This window comes from Brachyistius frenatus, unplaced genomic scaffold (genome assembly GCF_029030835.1).
Source record: "Brachyistius frenatus isolate BFR_SWC_R1_liver_20210118 unplaced genomic scaffold, ASM2903083v1 Contig_165, whole genome shotgun sequence".
Lineage (NCBI taxonomy): Eukaryota > Metazoa > Chordata > Actinopteri > Embiotocidae > Brachyistius > Brachyistius frenatus.
The window spans coordinates 743,228-758,480 of record NW_027210764.1 but is presented as its reverse complement, the minus strand read 5'-3'; the positions used below and the strand labels follow the sequence as shown (position 1 = coordinate 758,480).

Genomic DNA, 15,253 nt, shown 5'->3' with positions numbered 1-15,253 from the left:
ACAAGTCAAAAAAGGAACAAGCCGAAAAAAAACAGGAGGGAGACCAAAAAAGTCTGCAAAGCTAAGGCAATTCTGTCTTCCATGACTCGATGCTACGAGATCCTGAATATTCTCTTAAAGGATCAGTGAGACCAAACTCAAGCGCAGGGTCGACTCTCATACTTTGCTGGTCAGCTGTTTACTGGATGTACCTGCTAATATGCAGAATTCAACGGAATGTCTGATGGACTGCATGTATGGTGCATGACACGAAGCACAAAAAACCTTTTTGATGATTGATGTCGGGTTAGAAATGGAAGCATTTCCAAAGATGACTTGAAGGTGCAGCTAAAGAGATTTATTTTTTTTCTGAGTAATTAGATTGTAAAGAATATGCTGTGACATTTACTTAGTATACATAGCGCACTTAGCGATAGCTGCTGAAGCATTAACAGGAAATATTAACGTGCTCAAATTTTGTTTTGCTTTCACTTTGGATTAGAAGGAATAGCCCTGGTCCATCAGTTATCTCGGTTATCTTAAGCTCCCCTGTTTTTTTTGTGTATTTGTTCCTGTCCGGGTAGTTGTTTTAGGCTGCATGTCAAGTCATTGGTACTCGCCTGGATGACATTGCATTGATTAATCATTGAGTGTGATTGATCTATCAAATGCACATTCTGTCACAGATGGCTGAGTTTAGCTGATGGAAACACATCAAAAACTGCATTGTAGCATAAAGGATCAGGGCACTTAACTGCAGGATTTGTTGTTTTGACTCATTTGGAAATGTGACATTTGTTGGGTGTGGCATAAGAAATGCAAACCGTTCCAGAAAAAATTATGAATTTCACAAGCGCAAAAACTCATGTGATCACGTCACCACATACACGTGTGACTTTTACCTTTGGGGAATGTGTGGCTTTGGAACATGTAGTAAAGATTTTCCCCATGTTATCACATGTTGCAACATGTGGTAAACCTGTCATACATGTGATCCCATGTAGAAAACATGGGAAACTTTTTTTTTTTTTTCTGTAAGGGAAAAACAAAGAACGCAGACTTTCTTTGTAGTTCCAGCTACTACTTTCGGTGTAGCAGGGTTTTTTTTCTCTTCCTGTCAGGTGCCATACATTACGTTATCATGTAGCTCATTTCTGTCTATAAAATGTGTATGTATGTATGTAGGTGTACACATACACATATATATCTATATATATATAGATATATATATATATGTATTTATATATATGTACACACACACACACGTATATATATTTTTTTACCTAAAAAAACAACTAATATTTTGTATGGCATGGCATATGTATTCCAAATATATTTATATCAAAAACTAATTTAAGGCATGTGTTTTTACTCTCAATGAACTACAATATAACAGCACTGGACTTCCTCCATTTCCGCTCTCTTTGACAGATGCAACTGGATCACAGCTGTCTTCATAGAAGTTTATTGATGGTGGATATACATGGCATTAAGTGCACAACCGTATCCAGTCTAACAACTGTTGTAATCAGTACAGGGAAACACACCCATCCAGTCTATTTAAACATTTCTTGTCACTTAACTGACCAATGCACCTGAAGGACAGGTCTCCCACCTGTAAATTAAAACCTACGGGGTCATAGCAGAGGGATCAGCCAGGACAGGAGTGTTGCTGTACTTTTGATCCTGAATACTGACTCAATGGAAACATTGTAGAGGAAAAATAGCAACTGCAACACATTCAATTGCATTTAGGTTTCCTACAAATCCAAATAAAAACATTTTAATTCTGTAGAGCATTAAAGAAAATATGCAGTCATTCAGTAAAAATGAAAGGGAATAAGAAAATAAATAACTCACTTTGCTGTAGAAAACGAGAGGGAACTAAAAGGTTCTGACCTAATGCTACATTTGTTTATAAAGATAATAGTCGAAGAATTTTTGCCTGAAAAGTGACCTTGAGTGGGGCACTCTCCTTCTAACTGCTGGTTTATTTTTGGACTGGTGCCTGTCAAAACAATGTGATGAGATCAAAAAAAAATCCAAATAATTTTCTTTTGAAAACCACATTTGCTTTCTTTAGTAGTCAATCATATTGCACTTCATTAGGAACATATTATTTTTAAAAGGAACCGTCGACAGATGGGATTAAGGAATACATTTTAGGTAAATGTTGACCAGGGACTGAGATATAAGGGCAATAACTCGCCTCTAACGAGTCCCCCAACATTCATCCTTTCCCTCCTTTTTCACATTTTACAACCCACTAATTAGCCTGTACCTACTCTGACTCATCTCTCCTCTACTCTCTTCTGGAGATGCACCAAAAGACTTTCAATACTGAATTAGTGTTCAGTCTGCCTCGCTTTATCTCAACTGGAAACATTTATTTTTCTTATCCGTTTACAAATTTGTCATCCCTCTATGGTGGCTAGTTTCACGGCAGTAATCTACTATCAAAAAAAAAAAAAAAAAAAAAGCAGTGCAATTGTTGTGAGCAAATCCAGCAGTAGGAGGGAGGATAATTAAAAAAAAGTTGCATGGGTTGTTCCTGTATGACCGATATCAAGCAGTAACATCATGAACCTTCACAGTTCAACATAACTGTAAAGCAGGTCATTCCACCACTGAGATCCATCAGCCTCTGGTCAAATTGAATCCTAGAAAATAAAGGCATCGTTTACTGGAGGTTATGGTTATTCAATTTGTGCAATTAAAACACAGGCTTTGTACTGTACAGTTCAGAATGCATGTAATACTCAGCAGGACTGCACACAGCCCATACATTTGTTGGGTATTTAAAACCACTTTGCTGTCGGGAAACTAGACCCATGTGCGAAAATAAAGACGGACACGAATTTCTTTTAAATTATTGTTGTTATTAGCTTTGGTGAAACTTTCTGATACTAACTTGAGTACCGGTGCATCCCTACGTTCCTCTGTTTAGTTTTTCCTCTGACCTCCATCAGATACACATCCTCCTGACCCCACACTCGCAGCAGAATTTGGCAGATTCAACAGGATACTTGGTACCACAGGCGTAACAGAACTTGCTCTTTATTCCACTGTTGCCAACTTCATTCCCGCCATCGACATCATTCCTGAGAAAAAGATGACAAAAGCAGGAAGTTCACACGAATTTGTCATCAGTAATATTTGAGTGCAAGGCGGTTTAGATATTTTAGGGAATTTAAGATAACCCTAAAACATTTTTGATTATCATTTGAGTCTTTGTAAGGTGAGCAGTGAAAAAACATACAAACAGAATAGAACTTCAAATCCCGTAGAATGCATGAAGTAAATGTTTTAGTCTTGTGGGCAAACACAGTAGTAGTTTTAGCACTAGTACAGCAGTACGCATGTCAGTTTAATAGTAAACTGTACAATCACACATTTCACTTTAATGTGATAATATGGGCCCTCCAATTATTGCTATCCCCTCAGTTAACAGAACATGGAGATGTATGGCTATCATTATTCATTTGATTATGCAAGCTGTAAACTTTCCTTTGTTTAGTTTTGCTGGAATATGCACAGACGTATCAGCTCTAACTGGGGAAACCTGAAAAACTAAATCAAAATCTAATCCGATACATTTTATGAAGTCTCTGAGCTGTGGGCAACGCACCATAAAACCACAAGAGGTCGGAAGAGGTTAGCAAGTTATTCAAGTTGACTTGCTCGATCACCGAGTTAATTCACCTTGATATGTAGGTGTCAACTTTGTTCTTGTTGAGTCCTATTCCAGACTGAGTGTTCCTCGCAGAGCTGTAGCCCGAGCACCCCGCTCTGGTCTTACTTCCGACACTGACAGAGGGATCAGAGCAAACAGAGAGCAGAGACAAGCAGGAGTCAAACTACTTCGATGGCTGGGTTTGTGAAGACAGATCTCAAGTTCCAAACATGCATTTGAAATGGTACTGACCTGCTACAATCACTTTTATAAGGCCATCAGGACAGTGTTAATAAAATGTTCTTAGCAAAAAGCACAAAATAAATGAATATACAGGACATTATTTAATTTGAGACAAGGTCAGCATAACTATGAAATTTAATTTAAGGAAATTCCATCTTTCTTCAAGCATGTACACACATAGCAAAGTGAAGTTAGGAAGTTTCAATCATCTTCTGTTTTGAGTGACTGTGATTAAACTGTCCTGTCTCAGCACTATGTAGACATGATGCCACTATGGTGAGGACATAAAAGGGAAAAAGGGAAATGAGATTCAACCTATTTACAGGCAGCCTCACTTTCTTTTCAGCTCGTGTTTTTATATTCTGACCCCAGTGAGAGACATAAAAAGAAACATGCACAATGACTTCCAAAAAGCAAAAATGCTTGAATAGACATGACTGTATTCACAGTGAAAGTTAAGATACCCTTTAGACATCAACAACAAACGTCAATTTCCTTTTACGTGCCTGGGCTAGCTTACACTACTGAAAACACATCTGTATATGTGCACTGACCCTGACGGTGGGCTTGTGAGGCCGGAGGGATTACTCTTCACTGAACCAGCAGGAGACGCCTTCGTAGATGGGATTCCTCGAGTGAAAGGGAGGGTGAGAGAGAACAATGAGGTCATGTGTAACACTTTACTTCATGCAATGAAAGTTGGGCTTGTCATTTTATTTGAAAATTGGTCAGAAATACACACAGCTGTCAGGTGTGAACATCCAGTAACACTGTGTGATGATTGAGGGGTGCAGCAGTGCTGTCTTACCGGTGGGCTGTCCGACGCCTGATCTCTGAGGTAAACGAGAGAAGGCTGAAGGGATGGTTGACACAGCAGGAGAGCTGGTCTTCTTTCCGGAAGCAGGAGGCTTCTGCTGAAGGAGTCAAAAACATGATACAAAACATCAGCTACAGAGGTGTGAAGCACAAACATCCTCATTCTGCTCAGAGACACAGTGAACACAAAGGTCGCGTATCACCACAGTATGTTGTAATCTTGTTGACCAAGGGGAGACCATAGTGGAGATAAAACCATACCTGCAGAATGGTTAGCGGTTGTATATGTGTGTCACTGTTTGCTGTGCGCTGTGACTGTGTGATAGCTCGGCTCTACCGGCATGTTTTAATCTGGCCTCGAGAAGAAAATCTCAAAGCTACAAAAATATTTTGTTCTTTTAAAAAACGGAGGAGCAAAAATTTTGCAACAAATATGAAAATGTTTCTCACTGGGTAACCTGGGCGACATCATGATCAATGGCCAGGGTTTTCTTGTTATAAGGGGAAATCAAAGCTTTCAACCAAAATGGTTTACACTCTGCTATTTTTATTGGCTACCAAATTAACTCCCCCAATCATGTGCCATAGTTGTTGCTAAGTGACTGGTAATGCTATGTCTGCTGCAGAGTAGGAGTATCACCGTGGCAATAAAAGACAAGGAAATGTTAGAGATTTATGAACAACACTTCTGACTTGCAAATAATTGTCAATAACACAGAACTGAGAATTGCCTTGCAAGAGCAGAGGCAAAGCTATTCACAGATAAACATTCAATTCAGTCATTATAGTTCCCGTAAACCTACTTTGGTCAGAAATACTTCCTCCATCCAACTATATCTGGCAGTGCATGTTTTGTGGTTCAAAACATTATACACCAAATAACTGGACAAGCATGTTATTTTACAGCAAAAAGACAAACAGTTTGTTCAGGTGCACATACAGTCACCATTGCCGTCTGCACGCCCTGCGGGCGTCCAGCAGGTTTCTTGACATCCCCTAACTTGCTCTTGTTGGGCATGCGGGCATGCTGCTCCTGGCAGAACTTGATGTGTCTGTCAGCTGCACTCTCGTTGAACCGCCGCTGACAGCAAGGGCACTGGATGTAATCTAAGGACAAAAGAGGCCGTGGGAAAATATCCCTGTATCGTTTGTAAATCAGCGATGGTAACATAAATCATGTAGATGGAGACAGATACAGTCGTATGACAAAGACGTGACTTGAACTTTTCTTTCCAGTTTCAGCCAATATTTACAACCGAGTCAGTTATGTTTCTTAGCTTCACCTACTTTACCTCGTCCAAAAAGAATGATCGCGACTAGAAGTCTAGAAATGAATCATGAACACGGTAATCATTTTTACTGTCACTCATTTGTTTCTTGCTTAATTTAACTCACTATGACGCTACCTGGGTCATAAGTAGGAGGAGGAGGAGGGGGTAACGGTCCCCCATCCTTCAGGACCTGAGTGACGGCTTTAGCAGCTCGGATGGTGGCGATGAAGTCGTCATGTTTCTTGCGCCAGTTGGACTGCTTCTTCGGGGGTTCTGCCTAGCAGGACAACAACACCACAGAAGAGCTGCTCCATTACACCACTTTGTTTTTATAGATACAGTTTATAGTTCCAACTAAGAAATCTTACTATGCCTCCGTAAAGTCAAGAGGCCGGTTGCAACTTGAGAATTGCAGTCTCTTATCGGATCCTGAAAATTACTGTAATTCCCTCGACGACAGTGGTTATGTTTTTAGTTTAGTTTGTCTGTCAGAAAACCAACCAGCCTGATTTTCATGAAACTTGGTGAAAGGGTGCAGCAGTCCTTATAGAAGGAAGAAGCCAGTACATTTTAGAGCGGATCCGAATCACGTGATTGATCCAGATTATTTTTCTCACTATTTTTCACCACAATGTAGGACATTTGGCGTACAACATGCCATACATCTTAAACTCCAGTAGATGGTAGTATATTTCAATAATGAAAAAACAGAAACCATTATAAAACTACTATAACTCCACATCACAATCCATATTCACAGGTCCCAGTAATCCTCTGGGATACACATGTACTTGCTCAACCCTAATACATCAAGCAGTGTTTATGCAGCACTTCCCACTTCCTTAAACTAATTTGTGGGACTGGAAATGAAACACACACATATCATGCAACTAACAATGTTTTTACATCAAAATGTAAATTGTCTGCAAAAAAAGTCCCAGAAGTCTGCGTTCTCAGGGTGTCCTTTAGTTGACGCCATGATTTTACTGAATGCAGCACTCATGTTTCCCACTTACTAAAAACAACAACAAAAATAACGTCCATGATGACAATCCGGGTCTTGTTCAAAGCTGATGATTACTGACGGAAGTAGTTCACCGAGCATCATCTGAGCTGCTCCTGTGGCAACATGATAGCCCCGCTGACTTCCTGCTTCCTACTATATGGTTACAGCCTTCAAGTTCATTAAGCGTACTTGTCGGACAAACATAGATGACTTTGAGAAAGAAAAGAAAAAATCCTTTATTGCCTGCACCTTTAACAGTACATTTCTCATTCTTCAAAGCCTTCCAAACTGGCAACGATCAGATACAGAGAGAATGATGTAATGACTGTAGGTTTGTCCTGTTCATATCAAAGAGCTGAAAATATTGTTATCCCAGTGGGAGGACAGAGCGAGTGTGGAGCAGTTAGTTGAAGCCAGGACAACAGAGCTCTGTAGTTTTAGGTAGGTAGGTAGGTAGGTAGGTAGGTAGGTAGTTAAGGTGAGTAGCCAAAGAGTAATCCAAGAGGAAGGGTGCAGAGAGTGCACGAGTCCAGCCAGAAAAGATAACATTAACACGGTCATGGTAAAAGAAAGAGAAAATGTAATCTGATACATTTGGCCAGTTGAAGACTAGAGGTAGGAAAAAAAAGACACCACTGATTTTTTTCTTTTTAAATTAATACCAGTGTTCAGTGTTTGTGTAACACAGGGTGCAATGGTTAGCATTGTCGCCTCACAGGGAAAAAGTTCTGGGTTCGAATCCGGGCCTGGCCCTTACTGTGTGGAGTTTGAATGTTCTCCCTGTGCCTGCGTTCTCTCCGGGTACTCCGGCTTCCTCCCACCAGCCAAAAAACATGCACCTTGTCAACTGGTGATTCTACAAATTGCCCGCAGGGTAGGGTCTCCCAACCCAACCCCCCCCCTCCTCCCCCCATGACCCTGTTTAGGATAAAGCAGGTATAAATAAAGGATGGACCCATTAATACCAACAAAAAGAGCTGAAACGCCTCCAGACTATTCAAAACCAATGTTGCAAAGTGAGAAAGTCAGTATTGAAAAAAGGCAGAAACAATGAAAGTCTCCTGGACTTTGACAGATTATCTGTGCTGCTAAAAATCATGTATGTGGAAAGGAAGGGCAAATGAACACAAAACAAATCAACTTACTTTCTCAGTTGCAGCTGAACTTTGTGACTGAAATACAATTGAAAGTGGTTTACATTTGAAAATAAACTGTCAACACAAAACACTGAATGGAGCAGCCAAGACTCAGATATAACAGAATCATCAGACTAGGAGTTGTTCACCACAGTACAGATCATAATGTTGGGCAGATTCTAACAGCTGATTGTCCTCTGGGATCTGCTGATTGGTATGATCACATGATCCAAGGCTATGAATATGGCAGCAGTTTGAGCTGTGTGGTAGAAAACTTTACAGCCAACTTGCGATATCAAATATTTTATCCAAAACATTGTTTTTCTCTACTTCTTGTGATAGAAATATTTATGGTGGGTTGAAATATTGAAAAGATTAGCACCAGATTTGTCATTTTTATTTAATTCAATTTAATGACAACAATGTTTTGGAAAAGAAGCAAAAATTTCCAACAGACTGACATGTGCATTGTTGTCGTTTGTCCTGTCTCGGCACCATGTAGACATGATGCCACTATGGTGAGGACATAAACTTTTTTAAATGGTTTCTTCCTACTGATAATCACACTGACCTCTGCTGGGAATTTTGTGTTCCATCTCTTTACTCAGGCCAACGCTTACCTTTGGTTTGATGGGTTTGAGTGGGGAGATGTCTGTTCCTTCAGCTCTTTGTCTGCTAGAGTCAAAAACCTTTCTCTTCTTAGTAGTTGATTTTTTGCAGATTTTGGCATGCTTATCCTGTAGGGAGAGAAAAAATATGCACAAAATACCCCCCCCCCCCCCCCCCCCCCCCCCCCCCCCCCCCCCCCCCCCCCCCCCCCCCCCCCCCCCCTGTTTCTCTGTGTTCTGAAAACATCTGGCATCATCTGGGATTTATTTCTTTTCTTTTTTTAATCACGCACTTCAATCATATTTCAAAAAGGTGGTTTTAGAAAGAGGCAGCATAATTTCTATGACTGAACATGTAAAAAAGCAAACATTTCTTCACAATAAAGCACAAAGTTGTTTGTGTAACAATAATGACATCAGTAACCTACTGCCTACTGCTTTTTCCAATTGTTCAAACCTCCTCAAGTCTTCCTGCTGTGGATACAAGCATATATTCCTACACACATAATAACACTAATACATCATGGGTTAATGCAGCTGATATCCACTAATGAAACTGAGTGCTTCCACAAGAGCACAGTTTGCATTACCAGGACACAACATGCTCCAATAACATACTGAAATTATTGCAGCTTTGATGTTGTACAGTCTATATTATATTTTAGTCATGTAAACATGTAAACAAAGTAATGATAACGACAAATACGGCGGCCGTAATTAGATATGCATCATAATAGTCTTCATCTATGTGCATCGCTACGATATGGACAATCACAAAATAAAAACATTTTACGCAGCAATGGGTCAATCATAAAGACACATTACTATTCAAACAGCTGATAGCCTGTCAGCTTTAACAGCTGTGGGAAATGTGGTCATCCAGGCGACCTTCATCAAAACACACACACACACACACACACACACACACACACACACACACACACAAATCCTTATTTGTAGATAAATTACATTAATTCTAAAAGTTTACCTGAACAAAACTCACAACATCATCTTCAAAATGTGTCTGATCCTACAATGCCATACTTTTCTTCTGTTGATTACATGACAAAGAGTGTTTATTTTTACCAGGACTTTGGGGAAGAACCATCTTTTGCAGGAGTTGCACTGAGCCAGATCCTCAGCAGCAGACGCTTCACTATCTGCAAGAATAACAGATTGGATTCTGATTGCAGTGAAATGCAAAGTGGGAGAAGAGAAATGGATCAGATGTGACCTTTCAACCACGAGATAAAATGGCCAATGGGTACCTGTCTCATCACCCTCTTCGTATTTGATACATTGTAAATATTTAGTTTCGCGCTCATTTAGATATTTTTGGGGGAATTGTTGTCGTCACAATGATACAAACACAATGTCTTCCTGTTGCCTTTATTGTCAGTGAACACCACACGGAGTCTGTCAATTATTTCAAAATGCTATAAAATGGCTGGAGGCAGCTAAGATCAGACTAACAAGACAGATGTAAAACCGTCGTTTGTAGTATTCGTCAGTGGAGCAGTAGGTGCTTATCAATTCACTCGTGTTCCTTTCGATAGGTCGGTTTGTTTCATTCATTTGGAGGTTCAATAGTTAGCGGTATGCTTAAAAAAAAAAGAAAGAAAAAAAAGAAAAGAGGCTAGCTCCTGTAGCTGGGGATGACACCCGTTCAGAGAGTCAGCAGCTAGCTTCATCTTTGGCCCTACGAGCATTACTCAGGCTGCAGCCCAAACAAACAAAACACACACACACACACACACACACACACACACACACACACACACACACACAAAAAGAGGTCGCGAACAAAACCTGCAGAAACGTAAACTTTGAGGGATAATAACGGAGAGACTGAGGGGGGGGACTTGACGTTTGAACAGCTAAAACAAATACCTGGAAGGCAATTTCGCTTACCTTCAAATTCTTCCATCATGAGGTGTTCCCTCGTCTGATGCTTCTGCTGTTGTTACACGGACACACGCATCCAGGAGAACGAGAGGATTCACCCCCGCTCACTTCCGGCTTCGCTCAAACTTGTGATTTGTGGTTCGACCTGCTGGGAAATGACATGAAATAACGAATGAAGTCAGATTTAGGATCTTTGTACGTTGTTGTTTTTTTATTATTTTTTATTATTATTATTTTTTTATGGTAATGGCACGCGTGCATAGCTTCTCTACTTTCTGTCTATGATACGAGTGGATTGTGTCACGTGAATTCTTCCATGAATTATATCTTAATTTGTTTACCTCTTTAGTTACGCTTCCTATGATATATATATATATATATATATATATATATATTATTATTATTATTTATTTTATTTTTTTTTTGCTATATATGTAATGGCTCTTCTTTTCATTTGATCAATGCATTGGACATTATACGATTATTCAGACACACGCGACGACTGGTTTTCGTTGGCTGTGGTTGAAAATAAATGACTGATCTTTGGCTACCAATAGCAACTGGCTTTGTAACATCCGAGTATTTCATTGGTGGTTACTGCATGTTTTGAGGGCATGTAGTATGTACTCTGGACAGCAGGTGGGGCGTGGGAGGTAACCTTTGTTCTCATATTCTCTGTATTATTCCCTAGGACATTAAAATAGCTCATCATTTTTGTAACGGTTTGGATATCAGTCAGTGGGGATACAAATGTTTTCCCCACAAACCTAATTTTCATTATAATGTGATAAATTCAGGTGTTGCAGTGGCCCTGACGTTACTACATCAATTATATCAATCAATTTTAGTTTTGACAGAAGAATTATGTAAAAAGCTGAATTCTTTTAGGGGGACAAGACATTAAGGTATGATAGTAGTCTACAAATATTATAATTAGGTCTGAAAATATGTCTGTGCACTGTTTGGTTTTTTTAAACACAAAGTTGTACAATCCAAAATAGGCGGGTTTACTTTGCATTTTAGCCTTGTCTGACAGATCTCATTTAGAGATGACTCTCATTATAACTCCTAAACAATGAAACTAGTGTGCTCTTAGGCTCCCTTGCTGCCCTTGTTAGTTCAAACACTTGTCCAGAGCAAACACTCGGCAGCTCCCAGTTTCCCATATTGTGAACATGTGTCAACTGAATGGAGTAATTCATAGGCAGATGCTATGAGACCAACACGTTTTTGAATGGCTGTATTTGCTTTCCGAACAACAAGATCACTGTTCTCACACTGGCTCTCTCTGTGGAGTTCCCCCACCACCTCTCCCTCTCTCACACACTCATGCACACATTGACTTTTATTTTTTGGGACGACTAACCCTCACTTGTCTGACCCGAAGCATTACCCCAACCACAAGCTGTAAACGTAACGATAAACCTTGAAGCCTTTACCCTAAAATGTTATAGTTTACGGTGTGGGGACTTACTTTTTGTCCCCAGATAGGAGGCAGGTTCCCACGGTGGGATAATTCAGGTTCTCAAATAAAATAAGTAGACTTACTCTCACACACTCTCTCTAACCACCCTAGGTTAGGCCTATACAAGCAGTGTTTTGTTTTTTTAATCTGACCTTTGCGTTTCAACTTAAAGGAAAATCCAAACTTCTTTTACACTTCTTGAGATGTCATGAAAATATGCAATCAATTGCTCTCTACTTATAGCCTACTCTATATGAAAATTTACCATACATTTGGCATTACATATTGCTAAATAATTCTTGCTGATAAATATATTGAATGAGTGTAGGTGTGAGCACAGTAATCTGTTTTATATCATTACATCTTAAACAAACAAGCACACAAACAACCAACGAAATTCGAAGGGCAGGTAACTTGGCCGGTGTTACACAAAGTTACATGCAAAAGCCCTGACGGTGACACTCTTATCACCCCACAAACAAGGGCATTATTTTGAAATTTGATCCCGGAAGTAGTTTTATTCTGATATTGGCTTGACGTTGGGAAAATCTTCTTTCATGAGCGCAATAGGGAATACCGAGGTGGCAAGATTCAAGCTGATGTGATTGACCCCTGCGACTACTCGGAAGCCTTTTAGTCCAAACAGGTACCGAACTGATGAGTATAATAAATAACTGCAGGCTCACAGTGTGCATTCATCGTAATTGCATGTGTAACGTTAATGTCATGCAGGCTGCGTTTACTGGCACTGACTTAGCTCTGTGGAGGTCTTTGTCATCGGAGAAAGATATATGGCTGTGGATATAGTATTGAAATCCCTTTGAGCTTGTCTGTCCTTCTGCACTGTTAAAGGCACGCGTACAGGTAAAGGTTGGAGGTCTTTGCGAAGCAAGCGCTTTATTTTATAGGACCCCAGTGCGCGCGACTATGGTGCACTGTAGTGCCTCCACTTGGCTCTTACATTTTTGGAGGCATCATTTATACTGAGACGATACTCACATGAAGCTTTTCAGTGGAATTGTGACAGAACATAACTTAATCCCGCAAATGGGCCATAGAAATAGCCCTCTGCAACACTTGGTAAGCTCCTCTTGAACGAGTACTGACATAGCGGTAAATGATTTTTTTTAAAATGTTTACTTTTCTACGTGGCACTGCAAGAGTATGGTGTCATGTTGTTTATGTGTGCATGAGAGAAAAAGAGAGTGTTGGACATGGCCCCACTTAAGCTCAGGCCACCTCTAATAACTCTGGCATGAGTTTCTTTTCTGGGACTCCATTCCTGTACTCCCTTCATCAGTGCCACAATCACTGCTAATTGTCTGTTTGGCAGCACAACAAATGGAATGGTTGCAAAGCAGCAACAGCCAATTGCTTTGTGTTTTAGTGTGTGACAGAGAAGGGCTGTTGTATTATTCAGTGATTTCAGTGATCATTTGTTTGGAGTCTGTGCTAGATATATTGGTGTTCAGGCCAGCTGAGCTCTGTAGTTCCCACTTGGGAGTAAAGCCACAAGGACATCAACAGCATGCAAGAGCAGGAGACACACACACACACACACACACACACACACACACACACACACACACACACACACACACACACACACACACACACACACACACACACACACAAACAGACAAACACAGCTGAACTGAACTACTGATGTTCTACTTCAGGGGTGAAACAGTGGCTAAATTATGTAAACTGTCAGTTAATATTTTATGGACTATGAGCATAAGAAACATGCCAGGGATTTTCTGTCACATTTAACCACAAATAAAAACACCTCTTCAGTTTGAAATATCTCCATCCACCTGCAGGAACAAATGAATTCACTTATGTTGGTTAGGTCTCCATTATTATTGCGCAAATTTAAGACATTAATGGACATAACATTTAAATACCATTTCAATATTATGTGTTTTATTATTATAACTATTTTATCAACAGTGCTGTCCAGTTAAGGACAACTCGGGTTATATATAGTTTTTGTTATGCAGCTCTTAAAACCAGCAGTAGCTCATCATCACTGACTCAGCATCAGTGTTTGAATGTTTGAGCACTACTCAGTGCACTAATTCTCTCTTTTCATGTTGGAGAATTGTATGTCTCTGGTGTTCAGTCCAAAAACTCTACATGGAAAATATTGAGTTGGGTCCTGCCCATCTTGACACCATTTTGAGAATGACAGCTGAGTGGGAGTGTGCTCAGATGATGACAGAGGAGGCATCTAAAAATAGCCATGGTCAATCACAGCTGGTACAGTTCTGGAAATAGCCACAAATGGATGCGTGAGCTGAGGTCATTTTTATAAATTTTCTATTAGTTAAAGACCATGAATTTAGAGTTAAAGTTGGAGTAAAATCAAAACCAATAATGCATCAGAAAAGCCTGATTTACTTTCTGGAATTTTAAATCTCAGAAGCAAATAGATATTCAAAATTGGTACCGTAAACAACCTCTGAATGATTTCAATGGGGTGGAAATGGGACAACAAAGCCTGAACGTGCTCAGTCCTGAAGGGCAGCCTCACCCAGGCAGACTGATACAGGGCACAAGAATGTCAACAGAGGGGTTTAACCTAAATCTCCATGGCAACACGGCTCCCATCGTGCTCCATGTTTACTCCAAGTGGGATGCCAGTTCTTTCCTCCTTTGTGCCATAATTACCTCTTTGAGTGTGCATGTTTGGTTGTTGTACTGCATCGGTTCAGCAGCACCCTCATTACTGTTTCCACTCCACTCCTCAGTGTTCCTTCCTCAGAATTTGTCTCCTCTTTGTCACTGTGTCGCCTGTACCCTTGACCAAGATTACAATAGATTAAACAGGGATTATGTCATAAGATAAGAGGAGGAAGGTTTGTATTGAATGAGTGCATGGGTAGCCCACTGTATCACTTTCTTCTTGACAACGTAAACTGTTGATGCGTCCATGAGGCAAAGCTACTCAGGATGAGCCTCTGAAATTCTCAAAATTTAAGTAGTAATTTTGTGCATTTTCATTTATCTTATTGTCTGTGTCCACTGGTGCTTGCGCTAGGTGTGTGCTACTGCTGCCTTTGCTGCGTGTGCCAAGTCATGCTATGGTGAGGTGTGTCAGCGATGACGGATGTGGAGGCGACATATGAGGACTTCATCGCTTCTCGCC

At 40.2% G+C, this 15,253-nt stretch overlaps 1 protein-coding gene across 4 annotated transcripts; it reads right to left on the bottom strand.

The window, feature by feature from the left end:
• Window positions 1-1,428: 1,428 nt before the first annotated feature.
• zc2hc1a (zinc finger, C2HC-type containing 1A) lies at window positions 1,429-10,749 on the bottom strand. 4 transcript variants are annotated; one of them, XR_011311747.1, is made up of 11 exons: window positions 10,644-10,749; window positions 9,819-9,892; window positions 8,745-8,861; window positions 8,134-8,160; window positions 6,118-6,259; window positions 5,652-5,818; window positions 4,704-4,809; window positions 4,450-4,525; window positions 3,682-3,786; window positions 2,891-3,080; window positions 1,429-2,639 (listed from the first exon to the last, which is right to left on the bottom strand). XR_011311747.1 is itself a non-coding variant. In XM_069716952.1 (10 exons), the coding sequence occupies exons 1-10, from the start codon at window positions 10,660-10,662 to the stop codon at window positions 2,945-2,947; spliced, it is 969 nt and encodes a 322-aa protein (XP_069573053.1). In that variant the 5' UTR covers window positions 10,663-10,749; the 3' UTR covers window positions 1,429-2,944. The 4 variants fall into 4 exon arrangements, 3 of the variants coding, with proteins under 3 accessions (XP_069573053.1, XP_069573054.1, XP_069573055.1); XM_069716952.1 differs by having other exon boundaries at window positions 1,429-3,080; XM_069716953.1 differs by having other exon boundaries at window positions 1,429-3,080; window positions 4,704-4,806.
• Window positions 10,750-15,253: the final 4,504 nt, after the last annotated feature.